This window comes from Vulpes lagopus, chromosome 24 (assembly GCF_018345385.1).
Source record: "Vulpes lagopus strain Blue_001 chromosome 24, ASM1834538v1, whole genome shotgun sequence".
Classification (NCBI taxonomy): Eukaryota; Metazoa; Chordata; class Mammalia; order Carnivora; family Canidae; genus Vulpes; species Vulpes lagopus.
Window position 1 is genome coordinate 18,293,500 of NC_054847.1, and position 18,911 is coordinate 18,312,410.

General features: G+C 38.3%; 1 protein-coding gene across 1 annotated transcript in view; it reads left to right on the forward strand.

Moving 5' to 3' along the window:
* The window catches only part of UBXN4 (UBX domain protein 4), a 46,885-nt gene that overhangs the window by 18,247 nt on the left and 9,727 nt on the right, over positions 1-18,911 (forward strand). The window contains exons 6-9 of the mRNA XM_041739464.1: positions 4,252-4,345; positions 8,430-8,484; positions 9,190-9,354; positions 11,617-11,744. Of these exons, the coding sequence (XP_041595398.1) occupies positions 4,252-4,345; positions 8,430-8,484; positions 9,190-9,354; positions 11,617-11,744 (442 nt within the window). The remainder of the gene's footprint in view (positions 1-4,251; positions 4,346-8,429; positions 8,485-9,189; positions 9,355-11,616; positions 11,745-18,911) is intronic.

Consider the following 18,911-nt stretch of genomic DNA (forward strand, 5'->3'; position numbering starts at 1 on the left):
TTTTTTTAAGATTTTTACTATTCATGAGAGACAGAGAGAGAGAGAGAGAGAGAGGCAGAGACACAGACACAGACAGAGGGAGAAGCAGGCTCCATGCAGGGAGCCTGACGTGGGACTTGATCCCAGGTCTCCAGGATCACGCCCTGGACTGAAGGCGGCACTAAACCACTGAGCCACCCAGGCTGCCCTGGTTGGTGGTTTCCATTAGATTGTATGTAACATTTTGTGTATATAGTAGTCTGTATTAAGTTGATGGTGATTAAGTTTGAACCAGTTTTACTCTCCATGTTTTAGATATATGGTGTCATATATTTTACATCATTTTTTGTGTGTGAGTTCCTTGACTGATTTTTTTTAAGTAAATACTCATTTTCACTGTTTTTTGTTTCCTGCCTTCATATTGTCATTTTTAGTCTAAGTTCTTTCTACTTAAAGTCCCCTTAAATATTTCTTGCAGGGCTGATATAGTTACGAGCTCCTTTAATTTTTGTTTGTCTGAGACACCCTTTATCTCTCCTTCTATTTTATTTTATTTTTTTTTTTTTAATTTTTTTATTTATTTATGATAGTCACAGAGAGAGAGAGAGAGGCAGAGACACAGGCGGAGGGAGAAGCAGGCTCCATGCACCGGGAGCCTGATGTGGGATTCGATCCCGGGTCTCCAGGATCGCGCCCTGGGCCAAAGGCAGGCGCCAAACCGCTGCGCCACCCAGGGATCCCATCTCTCCTTCTATTTTAAATGATAGCCTTGCTGGATAGAGTATTCCTGGCCTTGCTGGATAGAGTATTCCTGGCTTCAGGTGTTTCCCATTCAGCACTTTGACTATGTCATATCACTCCTTTCTGACTTGCAAAGTTTCTGGTGAAAAATCCACTGATTGCCAAATAGTGTTTCCTTGTATGTGACTGTCTTTTTTTTGTCTTTCTGCTTAATATTTTTTCTTTTTTCTTTTCTTTTTTTTTTTAAGATTTTATTTTTTGGACAGCCCTGGTGGCTCAGCAGTTTAGTGCCACCTTAGGCCAGAGCCTGATCCTGGACACCAGGGATCGAGTCCCGTGTCAGGCTCCCTGCATAAGCCTGCTTCTCCCTCGGCCTGGGTCTCTGCCTCCCTCTCTCCCTCCCTCTCTCTCTGTCTCTGTCTCTCATGAATAAATAAAATATTTTTTAAAAAATTTATTTTTGAGTAATCTCTACTCCCAATGTGGGGCTCAAACCAACAACCCTGAGATCAGAAGTCACACACTCCAATGATTGAGCCAGCCAGACATCCCTTAATATTTTTTGTTACTATACTTTGCCATTTTAATTGCAATATGTCTGGTGTGGATCTGCTTTTATTGATTTTGTTGAGGGTTCTCTATGTGTCCTAGATCTGGATATCTGTTTCCTTCCTCAGATTTGGGGACTTTTCAGCTATTATTTCTTCACGTAAATTCTTTGCCCTCTGTTCTCTCCTTCTGGGACCCCTGTGATACAAAGGTTATGTTTGATGTCGTCCCTGAGTTCCTAAGTCTGTTCTTGCTTTGCATAATTCTTTTTTCTTGCTTTTGTTCAATTTCATTACTTTCCATTACTCTTGTCTCCTAGGTCATTAATTCATTCCTCTGCTTCTTCCAGCGTGCTATTCATTCCATCAAGTGTGTTTCTCATTTTGTTTATTGAGCCATTTATCTCTGCTATGTTATTTCTTATCTCTGTGTTAATGGTCAGTGATGTCTTCTTTTCTCAAGTCCAATGAGTATTCTTAATGATCATTGCTTTAAATTCTCCATTAGGCATGTTTCTTATATCTATTTTGCTTAGATCTCCAGCTGTGGCCTTGTCCTGTTCTTTCATTTGGGACACATTCCTCTGTCTTCGCATTTTGTCTAAGTCTCTGTGCCTGTTTTTGTGTGTTAGGAAAGTATGCTACATCTATTTTTGAGGGTAATGGTTTAATGAAGAAGAGGTCCTGTAGTGCCCTGCAGTGGAGTGTATCCAGTGTGTGCTTTGTGCGCTCTGCTGTTGTATCCTGGCTGTGTTATGCATCAGGCCACTTGTCTGCAGATGCTGTTTTTGTCTCTTTGTTTGTTGTGGACAGAGTTTGGTCCCCGGCCTGAAAGTGGCAAATTTTAACTAGGTGTGCCCTGGTCTGCTTATGAAATGCACCCTGTCACCACTGGTGCCAGAATTGAGGCCTCACTATATTCCCGAGTTGGGAGATATGCTGTGAGCAGGGATTTAAGCTGGTCTTTTGGGGGAGGGGGCTAACCATGCTGAGACTGAGGCAAACATGACTGGGAAGGGTAGTTTTTCCAGAGCATGAGGGACGCAGGACTTGTAAGCAGGTTAGGTAGCAAGTGTGGGTTCTTTGGTTACTTCCTGCTTGTGGCTTCTATGCAGAAGGGTGAGAGAGGGAAATGGCACAGGCCAGTTTTTTGTTTCTGGAGAGGTCTCCCTCTCAGTGCTGCTTTTCTGGGACAGGATCTGAGATAAGCAACAGAACTCCCTACTGTGTGCCCCAGGCACTCTCCAGATCACTATTTCCATGCTGCATGTCTTTGGGCTGTTTGCCTTGCTTTTTCTCCCAGGGCAGCTCCAGAGTCCTCTGAGCTCTCAAAGCCAGGCACACTGAACTTTAAAACTCCAGGCTTTGAGCCCCACTAGTTAGAAGAACTCATGACACTTGGGCCCCCCCTTGCTTTCCAAGGCATTTGCTTTGAGAATTCATCTTCCCCCAGCTGTCCCTTGTCTTGTTTCTTGCCCTTCTCCATAACCACAGTCCTGTCCCCCACCTCAACATCCATCATTTGTTTCTCTTCCAAACTGTATCTCTGCATTTCTTCTTTGATGTGGCTTTTCTACCTTTAGTTGTGGAGTTTGTTCTGCCAATCTTCAGGTGGATTTCTGGTGTATTTAGGATGATTTGAAAGTTACCTATTTGTATTTGTGGGATGAGGCAGTCTAGGGTCCCCCTACTTCACTGCCATCTTCCCCTCCACCTGGATTTTGCTGCATTCTTATGGTATTATGTAAATATTCCTCAGGACACCTGGGTGGCTCAATGGTTGAGCATCTGCCTTCAGCTCAGGGTGTGATCCCGGGATCCAGGATTGAGTCCTGCCATTGGGCTCCTTGCAGGGAGCCTGCTTCTCCCTTTGTCTGTGTCTGCCTGCTTCTCCCTCTGTCTGTGTCTCTCGTCAATAAATAAATAAAATCTTTTTTAAAAATACATATAATGCGCCTAAATTACTGAACATCATAGCTTAGTCTAGCCTACTTTAAACATGCTCAGAACACTTATAGTAGCCTATAGTTGGGTGAAATCACCTAACACAAAGCCTATGTTATGATGAAGTGTTGATTCTCCGATGTAATTTATTGACTAATGACTGTATTGAAAGTCAAAACAGAATGGTTGTATGGGTACAGATTGATCTGAGTATGTTATTTGTTTGTCCTTGTGATTTTGTGGTTGGCTGAGAGCTGCTACTGTCTATTATCACAAGACAGTTCCATAGTACATGTCTGTAGCACAGAAAAAGATCAAAATTGGAAGTATGGTTTCTAGAATGTGTATCACTTCTGTACCATCATAAAGTTGAAAAACTGTAAGGCCAAACCATAGTTAATTTGGGGACCATCTAGTACTAGTGTAGATACAAATAACTTCTCTAAGGAATCACTCTGGTCTGCAGAAGCAAATCACTTGGGGCAGTGTAAGTCTAGAGTAATACCCAGGATCATGTGTGACTGTGGCTACTCTACTGGATGGCATAGATACTGGACAACAGTGCTCTAGAGTGAATACCTATGATCAGTCATGCTTACTCTACTTTTGTTATATTTCCCTCCTGCCAGAATAACACTTCTTCGTGTTTTTCCTTTGACCCTGACTTTGGTGGCTCTCAACAGGGTAACTGCCTCGTTTTGCACTTATTTACTATTGTGTCCAGATCGAAATGCCAGAATTAGTAATTGCTTCTCTCTTTCTTTCTCTCTCCCTCCCCCTGCCACTCCTTTTCTTCGCCTTTTTCCCCCCTCTCCCTCTCATTGTGGGGCTCAAACTCTCAACCCTGAGATCAAGAGTTGCCTGCTGTAGCAACTGAGCCTACCAAGTTCCCCAGTAATAACTCATTTCTTACCTTCATTTTTAGGAAACAATTGTAATGTTTAAGAAGATTAACAAATATAACACAAAACATTTATACCTTTTAAAAACCAGCATTAAATACATTACTCTTTTCATTTCTTTTTATTAAATAATTAAGGAGGAGAAAGTTCAGGCCATGCCAATCTGTCTCAGGAGCCTGGTGGATGTTCAAATCAGAGACCTACGGAGGACCTCACTGTCAGAGTGGAAAGGTTTGCTCTCATTTTTGCAAATGGTATTTTTAAGAGAGTGGTTTTCAGTTATTTCATTAATTTGAGTAAAAGTTACTTGAATAAAACTTCATGCAAATGAACTTGTTTATATACATAAAGACTATATTCTACAAGAAAGTTGGATATCTCTGAAGTCATCAGTCAGCCTTAAGTCTGTTCACCCTCCTAAGAATCTCTTTCACTGGTTTTTGGTACGTGTGTTTCTGTCATTTCTACTTTAAACCCTCTATGCCATAGAATAGTAAGTTCCAGATGTGAAGAACTTGAACTACTTTTATGACTGTACTGAGCCTTGGTTTTGCATAAGTGGGTATCTATTAAATGTCATGTTATTAGTTCTAATAATCAGACACAGATTTCTGACTTTTTGTGGTTTGTAGTTTAGTATTTTTAATAACACAGAAACTACCAAATTAAAGTTCTGTAAATTATGATTCTTAAGTTATATGAATTAATGGTAAAGGATAAAGTAGGAATATTTTCTAAATCCTGACCTGAAACCCCCTAGTGTTATATGAAAGTTAAGAAAATTCCTTAGACTTGCCAGTTTTTTATTCATACAGATTGCTATGGGGAAACAAGTTTCAAAATGATTACTGACATTGGCTATTTGGGTTCCCTCATGACTAAGAATCAGCTTTGTTTCAGCAAAACCTAGATTCTGATGGTTCATTGTAGGAGTCCGGGCAGGGCCAGGATCTTAAGCTGAGAAGGATGGATCTGCTCACAGTGGTGAGAAGTGGTAGAAGGCTCAGAACTTCTAACAGCAGCAGGGAACCAAAGTTCCCAGTGGCTCATCCTCTTTGTTTCATTCTGTTTTGCCAACACCAAGTCCACCAATAGGCATCTTTATTTGTACCACCTTGGGGTGAAGTGACAATAAAAGATCAGAAAAGGATTTAGAGAGCTGGGAATGAGAAGACACACTGCAAGTAGCCCTTTATTGTAGGGTGTGCTTATGTGCTCTTTAATTGCAATGTGAAAGAGGAGTTTGTGTTGTTTCATAATAGCCTCCATTTTTAGGTAAGAGAGTGTCTGCCCATGTCTGCCTGCATGACATGTCTATAAACAGAATATAATATACCATCTTTAATTAAAGGATAGTTATATGTATATATATATTGATGTATATAGTATGAAAGACAGTTTAAGACATAGAACAAAATGTTTCTATGAAAGGAAAGTTAGGCATTTTTTCTTTGCTTTTTTCTGAGGTTGCCAAACTATCTTCATTGAGCATTATTAAGTATTTTATAATTAGTAAATCAGAACAAAGTGGATCTACAAGTTGTTTAAGATCCTTAAACTGAAAAAACTTCAAAGCACTCTTGAAGATACATACATGTATATATTTTTTAAACCATATACTGTTAGAACCTGTTATATGAAATGTATGTGGATTAGGGCCTTTTAAAAAAGGATGCTAGTGTTGAAGTTGGATGAAATGTTGGCATACATACTAATGAAACACTTTTCATTGGGAAGTAACTGTTATCTGTTTAAACAACTTCTGAAAAATCCAGGTCATATAGTTAAAATCATAAAAGCATTACAAATTGTTGCTGAGATTAATTTATCAAACTCAACTAACCAATAAAGCCTAGGTCCTAATACAGATTAATTCATACTCTGTGGTTCTGTATTTTATTCATCTGAGTTGTACTTAATTAAGATTTTATTTATTTTATGGAATCGGATTCCTTGACATTGAAACTAAAAATAATAACCTGTATAATATTCCTGTCCCAAATGACCTCTTAGCTCATCATTTATACCCTTCAGATGACCTTCATCTGCACTATCCTTTTTCATAGACTCTAGTGTTTATGCCTTTGACTCACCCATCCTCTGCAGGTTATTTGACTCTGAAACCCTAATGTAACTGCTAGTTTCCCTGTCTCACAGAACTGAGCTACAGTGGTTTTTCATAGCCCAAATAAATTTGACACATCAAATGGCGTAATCTGCTATTTATAGGATTTTGTCATACTAACCTCTGTAAAGCAAAATTTATGTATTTTTTTTCTAACTGTGATGATATTTTAAAATTTCTGTGCTACAGATTAAAAACTCAGCCTTAAAATTTGGCAGGTTGGATTATTAAATAAAGGATTCTTACCTTCCTCTCAAGCTGTAACATCTGTTTCCAGAGACAAAGTTTATGGAAATTAAGTACTTTCCACTACATCTTGGAGGGTTTTTTTTTCCTCATCTGGCTTCAAGGAAATGTAGTTTTGTTAGGGGGAAAGGTGACTAAACCTAATTGATGTCAGCTCAGAAACTCATCCTGTCCTATATATTAAGAAAAAAAAAATCTATCTTAAATCGTCTTTTCAAGAAAGTAAACTTGATGTTCTAAGAAACAGATTGATGATTTGTAATTTTGAGATCTCCATTTTTCTTCCTAATAGTAATTAAAATATACACAATGTTTTGTTTTCAAAGCCAAAAATGTGGAATTAGAATCTTTTTTTTTTTTTTTAAGTATGTCCAATGTGGGATTGAACTCAAAACCCTGAGATCATACCAACTAATCCAGCCAGGTGCCCCTGAAATTTGAATCTTTTAGCGACTCACATGAAAAGATACATCTTTTACTTAAATTTTGCTTATGTTTTTATGTCATATTTAAAAAGTGGCAGAATTCTCTGGGAAAGATAATATATGCAATCATTTAATTGTACCATCATTTCCAACCTAATTTGGGAAAGGTTTCAAACGTCAAAAAGTTGAAGGAATAGTATAGTGACCCTTTTTTTTTTCCCAATTTATTTGAAAGTTGCAGACATCATTTTATTTTACTCTAAATACTTCAGTGTATATCTTCTAAGAGTAAAAACTTTGGCTGAGGTTTTTTTGGGTCTGAGCAGGGGCTACAGTCTAGGAAGGGGCCTGGGAGTCTGTACCTACTAATTCATGCCCTACCCTATGGCTCAGACCAATGAAAACCATATAATAGTTGATTCCCAAATGTCGGAGTGATGAAACAAATGAAAACAATTCAAAGATCCATCAACAGAATGAATTGGTCAAATAACAGAATATTATGCAGCAGCATTCATTTGGGAAGCTATGATGAATAGGGCTGCTATATGAACATTCTTATACATATCTTGATGGATGTATCTTTTAGGTGTATTTGCAGGAGCAGAAAAGGGCTATATATACTTGCCAGTTATCCAGAGTGGTACCAATTTATCACTCTGCTCAGCAGGAAGACATTTTGTGGATCCTTTTTTCCCCCTGTGTTACAGTTCGTATCTCTTATTCTTTTTTGATGCACATATGGCTGTAGATTTGCTAGTGACATCCTCTTCATTCTTTGATGTATGTCCCCATCATTCTTTGAGCACTCCCTTGATTTCTGGCTCATACTGTTTGACTAAGTTTAGTAGATACTTACACCAGTGTAACTGAAATTCCTCTGAGATAGTACCTTTAATGATTAAAAATTGAGGTAATTTACATATCACAAAATTGGATTTTAATGTATGCACTAGGTTGTACAGCCATTAATTACTACTGTCTCCTTTCATAATTGTTAGTTTTTAATTGATGACCTTACAGTTGGGAATTAGTTTTGGTATTATCAGTTTTTATAAATGTTTGGTATAATCAGTTTTTATAAATGCTAACCTTCAGTTTCTTTGCTTTTACTTTTAACAACTTGTGCTATGTTGCTGTTTACCTCTGTGTAAGGGGGAAAGCATTTGTACCTCATTAAATTATGTACTTATTGAAGATGGATATGTATATTTTTAAATCAATATCAGATATATTGGTAGGGGGAAGGAGAACTAATGGTTAAGTAGGAGGTGGAACTAGGCTTCTTATAGGCTCCCACTCAGATTATGGGTTTCTCTTGGGGCCAGCAGCCAGGCAGATGAGTTGTTGCTTTGCTTTAAGGAGCTTTTTTTGTTTATTACTTTGTTTCCCAGTTGTTTCAGCAAAAGGAATCTCCCAGATGTTTTTTATTTTATTTTTATAAATATAAATAATAAGTATTATTTATTATTATTTTAATAAGCTGTATCTCCATTAATGTACTACTTTTTACATACAGACTCACTAAAAAACTTGAGGAAAGGAGAGAAGAGAAAAGGAAAGAGGAGGAACAGGTAAAATTTATGTGTATCATCATTTTACTCTTCCATTAAGTGAGGGAATGTTTGACTCCCTACTCAATTTGGCAGACCTAGGATGGATGGCTTCCTGTTTTCAGTTGACTGTTGCAGCACAGTGAAAGGAAGTACTTGGCTTCCGTAGTAGGACCATTTTTCTGTTTTATTGAAAATTGCTAAGAATAAGTTGGCCCATCTTTTTCCCTCTACAGTAAGTCTTTTACAGTAAGAAGAAAGGGAATTGAATTAAAATTGTATGAATTTGATGCAGATGAAATTCTTAAGTGCCTTTTTTATGCAAAATAAATTTGTAGATTTTGCTGAATTTTTCCTCTGATGTTTCCACATTCTGGTGCACCATTTATGAGGTTCGAATATCAGAAAGTTATCAGTTTTTATGCCAAAGAAATGACTGCTTTGTGTCCTTAGAGGGTAACATTTACTTTACAAACTGAAGACCTGTAATTCTTTTTTCAAATTACATCATAACCTTAATAGAAACACTAGCTAAGAATTTTTTAAGTTGACAGATGTTCGACCATTAACCCATGCTGTTATAAATTCTTCTAGACCCTTACATTTTATGAAGTTAATTCCTTTTAGCTGTGCCCCACAACCAGCTTTCCCTGCATATAAAATAATTTCTAGGGCAGATTAATAAGTTGTCTTTGAGCTCATAAGACTTACTTTTTCTTAATTTAGAGAGAAATAAAGAAGGAAATTGAGAGGAGAAAAACTGGGAAGGAAATGTTGGATTATAAAAGAAAACAAGAAGAAGAATTAACAAAAAGAATGTTAGAGGAAAGAAACAGAGAAAAGGCAGAAGATAGAGCTGCTCGAGAGCGTATAAAACAACAGATTGCATTGGTGAGTAATAAGTTTATTTTTAATGCTTGACTCTAGTGCAGTTGTTCTTCTACACTCAGTGATTTTTTGGTTTACTACTAGGCCATGCCCACAAAAATAGTAAATTTTTAGTGACTTATATAGTACCAATTTTCAGCTTCCTTTTAGTGGAAATTGTATATTAAAATACAGTTAAGGAGCACCCAGATGGCTCAGTAAGTTAAGCGGACAACTCTTAATTTCAGCTCAGGTCATGATTTCAGGGTTGTGAGATTGAGCCCTCTGTTGGGCTCTGAGCTGGGTGTGGAGCCTGCTTAAGATTCCCTCTCTCAGGGCAGCCCTGGTGGCTCAGTGGTTTCGCACCCCCTTCAGTCCAGGGCATGATCCTGGAGACCCGGGATCGAGTCCCACATCGGGCTCCCTGCATGGAGCCTGCTTCTCCATCTGTGTCTCTGCTCTGCGCCCCCCCCGCACCCCTCCCCCCCCGTCTCTCATGAGTAAATAAATAAAATATTAAAAAAAAAATTCCCTCTTTCCCACCGCTGCTCCCCCTCTTCCAAAAAAATATAAAATATAATTAAGATTAAAGTTGAGGGGGTGCCTGGGTGGCTTAATCTGTTAAGCGACTGCCTTTGGTCATGATCCCAGGGTCCTGGGATGGAGCCCAGCATCAGGCACCCTGCTCAGTGAGAACTTGCTTCTCCCTTTCCCTCTGCCCCTCCCCTCAACTTGTCCTCTTGCTGTCTCTCTAGTAAATACATGAAATCTTAAAAAAAAAAAAATTGGGGGGGCATGCCTGGGCAGTTCAGCCAATTAAGTGGCGAACTCTTGATTTTGGCTCAGATCATGATCTCAGGCTTGTGAGATCAAGCCATATGTTGGGCTCCATGCTGGACTTAGAGCCTGCTTTAAAGACGCTTTCTCTCCCTCTGCCCCTTACCTCCTCTAAAAATAAATTTATTTATACATATTATATACATACATATTTATTATCTTATATATATACTTATATATATGTTTATATATACACACATGTATATATACACATTAAAAATTGAAATTGGATAAAGAAGTTATGGTGTATATGTACAACAGAATATCATTATTCTGCCATAAAATGAATGAAATCTTGCCATTTACAACAACTTGGGTGGAGGTAGAGAGTATTATGCTAAATGAAATAAGTCAGTCAGAGAAAGACAAATACCATATGATTTCACTTCTATCTGGAGTTTAAGAAACAAAACAAATGAGCAGAGGTTAAAGAGAAACCAAGAAGCAGACTCTTAACTATAGAGAACACAGTGATGGTTACCACAGGGGAGGTGGTGGGGGAATGGGTGAAATTAAGGAGTGCACTTGTCGGATGAACACCAAGTGGTGTATGGAATTGTTGAGTCACTATATTGTACACTTGAAACTAATATAATATATGTTAATTATACTGAAATTAAAACAAAAACTTGATAAAAGATTAAAATTGATTTTTTTTCTAAGTAACTTTTCTCTATGTTATGAATTTATCAGTAGTCAAAAGATAGTTTTCAAAAATTCTCTAGGGATGTGAGGATGATCTGGCTGCCACATCTGTCATGCCATTGATTGCCAGGGTTGGTTTGACATGAACTTGCTGGGGAACATGTCCCCTTCTTCTCACTGCTCCATGTGTGTCCCTGCTGAAACTGTACTCCCCTGCTAAAAAGTCTAAACAAGCTCTCAAGGTCCATTTATCAGAGAATGTAGTTAGGCTTTTAAGACTCAAATACATCCAGATGAGGTGCTGCATATGGCACTCTGCATTTCTTTTAAAAAAAAGTAAGGAAAAAAAAGTAAGGAAGTGGTTACATAGCATTCTTCTATTCTTCTGTAGTCACAACTGTTCTTTTTTGGGACATTCAGAACATTAAGACAAATCAATTTGGAAGTTAGGATGGCTTCACAACTGCTTTTAGAATTAAGCAGTTGTAATACATATGAAAGCCATGTCAACCTTAATGTTCTTCATTTGTTTAGGCAACAAATATTTATTACCTACTGTGTGTTAGACTTTTTTCCAGGCTCTGATGATACAATAGTAACCAAAGTCAAGTCCTTGTTTGTAATAAACAACTCTCTAGTCTCTGACAGTTAATAAAACTAAAAAGTAACAGATCCAGAGTAATAAAGTTTACAGGTGGCTTTAAGAATCTCATGTACTTTTATGTTTGTTCCTTGTGTTTAGAAATGTGTGAACAGATCATTCTAGCAATGAAAGATAATTGGTGTCTAATACCTGTTTTAAAGGACCGTGCGGAGAGAGCAGCTCGTTTTGCAAAGACAAAAGAAGAAGTAGAAGCTGCTAAAGCTGCTGCTTTGCAGGCCAAACAGGCAGAAATGGAAGTCAAAAGGGACTCTTCTACAAGAGAAAGAAGGTACTTTATTTCCTGCTAAATTATTTGTGTGTACAAGGCCACTGAGAAGAACAGCAGTCGTGAGCTGCTTTTTAACACTGTTGTGTGCTGTGGCTATAAGTAGTTGCAATAGGACGTAATGACCAGTGTGGCAGTTGCCAGTGCTATTTGTCATTGAATGTGAATGTACAGTGTAACAGTACTAAATAAATCACTTCTAAAAGAAAGTTCAAGAAATCAATTTTCAGGGATCCCTGGGTGGCTCAGCGGTTTAGCACCTGCCTTTGGCCCAGGGTGCAATCCTGGAGTCCCGGGATCAAGTCCCACGTCAGGCTCCTGGCATGGAGCCTGCTTCTCCCTCCTCCTGTGTCTCTGCCTCTCTCTCTCTCTCTTCTCTCTCTATCATAAATAAATAAATCTTTAAAAAAAAGAAATCGGGATCCCTGGGTGGCGCAGCGGTTTGGCGCCTGCCTTTGGCCCAGGGCACGATCCTGGAGACCCGGGATCGAATCCCACATCGGGCTCCCGGTGCATGGAGCCTGCTTATCCCTCTGCCTGTGTCTCTGCCTCTCTCTCTCTCTCTCTCTCTCTCTCTCTCTCTCTGTGTGTGACTATCATAAATAAATAAATAAATAAATAAATAAATAAATAAATAAAAATAAAAAAAAGAAATCAATTTTCAAAAGACAGAAAACACATACATTGAAATGATGTATTAGGATTCTTTAGTTGTGAGAATCTCAGGTCAAATAAGATTAAGCAAAAGAAAGAATCCAATCCATTAGCTGTGCAGTTGGGATTTCCATTGATGGATTTTGGTTAGACATAGCTAGGTCCAGGGTTTAAAAGATACCATTTTTCCTCCCTGTCTCTCTTTTAATCTCTTGGGCTTTTTTTTTTTTCCTGTTTTAGCTTCATTCTCAGAGACTTTTATGATGAGATCAGGTGAACCCAGGGCCTCTTGGCATCTTTAGGATCTTGAGCCCCCTGATCCCAGAGAGGAAGAACTCTCAAAGCCCATATCATCCACTGAGAATTCTGATTGGCCTTATTTGGCTGATGTGGCCACCTTCAGATCAATCCCTGAATCTGCTTAAATTGGTTCCTGGTTGGAGGAGTTGACATGCCCACTTCTGTGGTGAGGAGGTGGGGAAAATGTTACTGCTAATCATATCAGAATGAATGACAGGTGACAGGGATAAGACAGTTCCAGAAACAAAAATATGTTGTAAAGACAAAAATAGGATTTCCAGTACATCCTAGTTGGATTATGTTTAGTATTTTCTGTACTTTTTTTTTTCTGAAGGTTTTATGTATCTTTTTGAGAGCGAGAGAGTGTGTATGCATGAGCGGGGCTGGTTAGGGGCAAAGGGAGAGGGAGAAGCAGACTCCCTACTAAGCAGAGAGCCAGATTTGGGGCTTGATCCCAGGACCTTGAGATCATGACCAGAGCTGAAGGCAGATTCCTAACCGACTAAGCCACCTACATGCCACTGTACTTTTCTATATTTTCTATATTGGATAATCAACAAGCATTACTTTTGTAATTAGAAAAACTACTGTTTTGTTTTTTTAAGTTTTCATTTTTTATTTTATTTTTTTAAATTTATGATAGTCACACCGAGAGAGAGAGAGGCAGGCTCCATGCACCGGGAACCCGACGTGGGATTCGATCCCAGGTCTCCAGGATCGTGCCCTGGGCCAAAGGCAGGCGCCAAACCGCTGCGCCACCCAGGGATCCCTAAGTTTTCATTTTTAAGTAATCTCCACACCCAATTTGAGGCTCGAACTCAAAACCTAAGATCAAGAGTTACATGCTCACAGATTAAGCCAGTCAGACACCACAGGAAAACTAACTTATCTTTCTTATTTTTTCAATTTTTATTACATTTATTTTATAATCATGATTTCTCAGTCCTTATTTAGTTGATAGAGTTTGGGGAAATAAATACTCCCTTTTTTGTTGCATATGTACTAGTGGAGGAAGAAGGAAGAGAATATGAGAGAAAAAGCAAAGAGTATGGGGAGCCAAAGAATGAAGTTAAAGGAGACAGTATATGTTTATATGAACCTTTCTGTCAGCAGTACCAACCAATGAAGGACAGAGTTCACAACATAAATTAAAACTACTTTTTAAAAACTATTTTCCAGAGCAGCCTGGGTGGCTCAGCGGTTTAGTGCCGTCTTCAGCCCAGGGTGTGATCTTGGATACCTGGGATCAAGTCCCATGTCAGGCTCCCTGCATGGAGCCTGCTTCTCCCTCTGCCTGTGTCTCTGCCTCTCTCTCTCTCTCTCTCTCTCTCTCTGTCTGTCTCTTATGAATAAATAAATAAAATCTTTTTTAAAAAATAAATAATAAAATAAAAACTATTTTCCAAAAGTAATAAAATATTTAAGATTATATTTAATGAAAGTGTAAGACTTTGTGAATGAGAAAACATTTTGAAACAACGCAAACGTAAATACTGGGAAAGACATTCTGTGTTCATAGATCAGAGGACTTAATATTGTTAGGATGGCAGGATGCCTGGGTGGCTCAGCGGTTAAGTGTCTGCCTTCGGCTCAGGTCATGATCCTGGAGTCCTGGGATTGAGTCCCACAGCGGACTTCTTCAGAGAGCCTGCTTCTTCTGCCTATGTCTCTGCCCCCCCCCCCCCCGTCTGTGTCTCTCATAAATAAATAAATAAAATCTTTTAAAAATATGTGTATTGTTAGGATGGCAAGACAAAAAGGGCTTAAGAGGTGAAAAGAAAAAAAAAAAGGCAGTACTCCCCAAACTGATATGTAGATTCAACACAATCCTTGTTAAAATCCCAGGTGATTTTTATGCCAAAAATTTTGCGTAAAAAATTCATCCAGAATTGCAAGGGACCCAGAATATTCAAAATAATCTGGAAGAAGAACAAAGTTGGAAGACTTTTAATTTTAAAACAAAGATAAGAGTAACCAACGCAATGTGTTATTGGCATAAGGATATATGGATCACTGTAGCAGAATTGAGTCTCTAGAAATAAACCCATGCGTTTCCCCAATATTTATAGTAGAAATGTCCACAATAACCAAAATATTGAAAGAGCCCAGATGTGCATTGACAGGTGAATGGATAAAGCAGATGTGAATATATATATATACAATGGAGTATTACTCAGCCATCAGAAAGAATGAAATCTTGCCATTTGCAACAACATGGATGGAACTATGTGGAACTTTCATTATGTTAAGTGAAATAAGTCAGAGGAGGACAAATACTATATGATTTTACTTGTATGTGGAATTTAATAAACAAAGCAGATAAACTTAGGGGAAGGGAAGGAAAAAAAGATAAAAACAGAGGAAGGCAAATCATAAGAGACCTTTAACTATAGGGAACAAACTGTATGGAGGGGAGCTGGGTAGAAAATGGGGTAATTGGGGGATGGGCATTAAGGAGAGCACTTGATGTAATGAGCCTTGGGTGTTAAATGCAGGTGATGAATCACTAAATTCTACCCCTGAAACTAACAATACACTATATGTTAATTAAATTAAATTTAAATAAAAAATTAAAACCTTAAAAAAAAAAACCATGTATTTATGATGGAGAAAGAATAGGCTCTTTAATAAATGGTGCTTGGAACATCCAGAAAGAATGATTTTGAACCATTCTCCTCACACCATATTAAAAATTAACTGAGGGGACGCCTGGAGGCCTCAGTGGTTTGGCACCTGCCTTTGGTCCACAGCATGATCCTGGAGTCCCCATTGAGTTCCTCTGGCCTATGTCTCTGCCCCCCCCCCCCCCCCTCTGTGTTTCTCATGAATAAATAAAATCTTTAAAAAAGATTAAAATAAAATCTTTTTTTAAGTTAAATAAATAAATAAAAAATTAACTGAGAATGGATCATCTACTTCAAATGTAAAAGTTAAAATTATAAACTTTTAGAAAAAATGAGAAAATCTTGTGATCTTGGAAAAGGAATGATTCTTAAACATGACACCAAAAGCACAAGCAACAAAAGAAAGGAGTAGAGAAGTTGGACTACATCAAAATTAAATTAAAAACTTTGTGTCCCCCCCCCCCCCAAGATTTTATTTATTTATTCATGAGAGACACAGAGGAAGAGACATAGGCAGAGGGAGAAGCAGGCTCCCTGTGGGAGTCAGTCCCAGGATCCCGGGATCATGACTTGAGCCAAAGGCAGATTCTTAACCATGAGCTACCCAGGTGCCCCTAAAAACTTGAAGGGAAAAGAAATGTTCTATCCCTCTCCTGTGTCACTGCCTACTATCTCACTCTCACACTCAAATACACCCTGAGAATAAATAAAATAAATAAATAATAAATAAAAAATAAATAAAATAAAAATAAAAAAAAGAAATCAATTTTCAAAAGACAGAAAACACATACATTGAAATGATGTATTAGGATTCTTTAGTTGTGAGAATCTCAGGTCAAATAAGATTAAGCAAAAGAAAGAATCCAATCCATTAGCTGTGCAGTTGGGATTTCCATTGATGGATTTTGGTTAGACATAGCTAGGTCCAGGGTTTAAAAGATACCATTTTTCCTCCCTGTCTCTCTTTTAATCTCTTGGGCTTTTTTTTTTTTCCTGTTTTAGCTTCATTCTCAGAGACTTTTATGATGAGATCAGGTGAACCCAGGGCCTCTTGGCATCTTTAGGATCTTGAGCCCCCTGATCCCAGAGAGGAAGAACTCTCAAAGCCCATATCATCCACTGAGAATTCTGATTGGCCTTATTTGGCTGATGTGGCCACCTTCAGATCAATCCCTGAATCTGCTTAAATTGGTTCCTGGTTGGAGGAGTTGACATGCCCACTTCTGTGGTGAGGAGGTGGGGAAAATGTTACTGCTAATCATATCAGAATGAATGACAGGTGACAGGGATAAGACAGTTCCAGAAACAAAAATATGTTGTAAAGACAAAAATAGGATTTCCAGTACATCCTAGTTGGATTATGTTTAGTATTTTCTGTACTTTTTTTTTTCTGAAGGTTTTATGTATCTTTTTGAGAGCGAGAGAGTGTGTATGCATGAGCGGGGCTGGTTAGGGGCAAAGGGAGAGGGAGAAGCAGACTCCCTACTAAGCAGAGAGCCAGATTTGGGGCTTGATCCCAGGACCTTGAGATCATGACCAGAGCTGAAGGCAGATTCCTAACCGACTAAGCCACCTACATGCCACTGTACTTTTCTATATTTTCTATATTGGATAATCAACAAGCATTACTTTTGTAATTAGAAAAACTACTGTTTTGTTTTTTTAAGTTTTCATTTTTTATTTTATTTTTTTAAATTTATGATAGTCACACCGAGAGAGAGAGAGGCAGGCTCCATGCACCGGGAACCCGACGTGGGATTCGATCCCAGGTCTCCAGGATCGTGCCCTGGGCCAAAGGCAGGCGCCAAACCGCTGCGCCACCCAGGGATCCCTAAGTTTTCATTTTTAAGTAATCTCCACACCCAATTTGAGGCTCGAACTCAAAACCTAAGATCAAGAGTTACATGCTCACAGATTAAGCCAGTCAGACACCACAGGAAAACTAACTTATCTTTCTTATTTTTTCAATTTTTATTACATTTATTTTATAATCATGATTTCTCAGTCCTTATTTAGTTGATAGAGTTTGGGGAAATAAATACTCCCTTTTTTGTTGCATATGTACTAGTGGAGGAAGAAGGAAGAGAATATGAGAGAAAAAGCAAAGAGTATGGGGAGCCAAAGAATGAAGTTAAAGGAGACAGTATATGTTTATATGAACCTTTCTGTCAGCAGTACCAACCAATGAAGGACAGAGTTCACAACATAAATTAAAACTACTTTTTAAAAACTATTTTCCAGAGCAGCCTGGGTGGCTCAGCGGTTTAGTGCCGTCTTCAGCCCAGGGTGTGATCTTGGATACCTGGGATCAAGTCCCATGTCAGGCTCCCTGCATGGAGCCTGCTTCTCCCTCTGCCTGTGTCTCTGCCTCTCTCTCTCTCTCTCTCTCTCTCTGTCTGTCTCTTATGAATAAATAAATAAAATCTTTTTTAAAAAATAAATAATAAAATAAAAACTATTTTCCAAAAGTAATAAAATATTTAAGATTATATTTAATGAAAGTGTAAGACTTTGTGAATGAGAAAACATTTTGAAACAACGCAAACGTAAATACTGGGAAAGACATTCTGTGTTCATAGATCAGAGGACTTAATATTGTTAGGATGGCAGGATGCCTGGGTGGCTCAGCGGTTAAGTGTCTGCCTTCGGCTCAGGTCATGATCCTGGAGTCCTGGGATTGAGTCCCACAGCGGACTTCTTCAGAGAGCCTGCTTCTCCTTCTGCCTATGTCTCTGCCCCCCCCCCGTCTGTGTCTCTCATAAATAAATAAATAAAATCTTTTAAAAATATGTGTATTGTTAGGATGGCAAGACAAAAAGGGCTTAAGAGGTGAAAAGAAAAAAAAAAGGCAGTACTCCCCAAACTGATATGTAGATTCAACACAATCCTTGTTAAAATCCCAGGTGATTTTTATGCCAAAAATTTTGCGTAAAAAATTCATCCAGAATTGCAAGGGACCCAGAATATTCAAAATAATCTGGAAGAAGAACAAAGTTGGAAGACTTTTAATTTTAAAACAAAGATAAGAGTAACCAACGCAATGTGTTATTGGCATAAGGATATATGGATCACTGTAGCAGAATTGAGTCTCTAGAAATAAACCCATGCGTTTCCCCAATATTTATAGTAGAAATGTCCACAATAACCAAAATATTGAAAGAGCCCAGATGTGCATTGACAGGTGAATGGATAAAGCAGATGTGAATATATATATACAATGGAGTATTACTCAGCCATCAGAAAGAATGAAATCTTGCCATTTGCAACAACATGGATGGAACTATGTGGAACTTTCATTATGTTAAGTGAAATAAGTCAGAGGAGGACAAATACTATATGATTTTACTTGTATGTGGAATTTAATAAACAAAGCAGATAAACTTAGGGGAAGGGAAGGAAAAAAAGATAAAAACAGAGGAAGGCAAATCATAAGAGACCTTTAACTATAGGGAACAAACTGTATGGAGGGGAGCTGGGTAGAAAATGGGGTAATTGGGGGATGGGCATTAAGGAGAGCACTTGATGTAATGAGCCTTGGGTGTTAAATGCAGGTGATGAATCACTAAATTCTACCCCCTGAAACTAACAATAC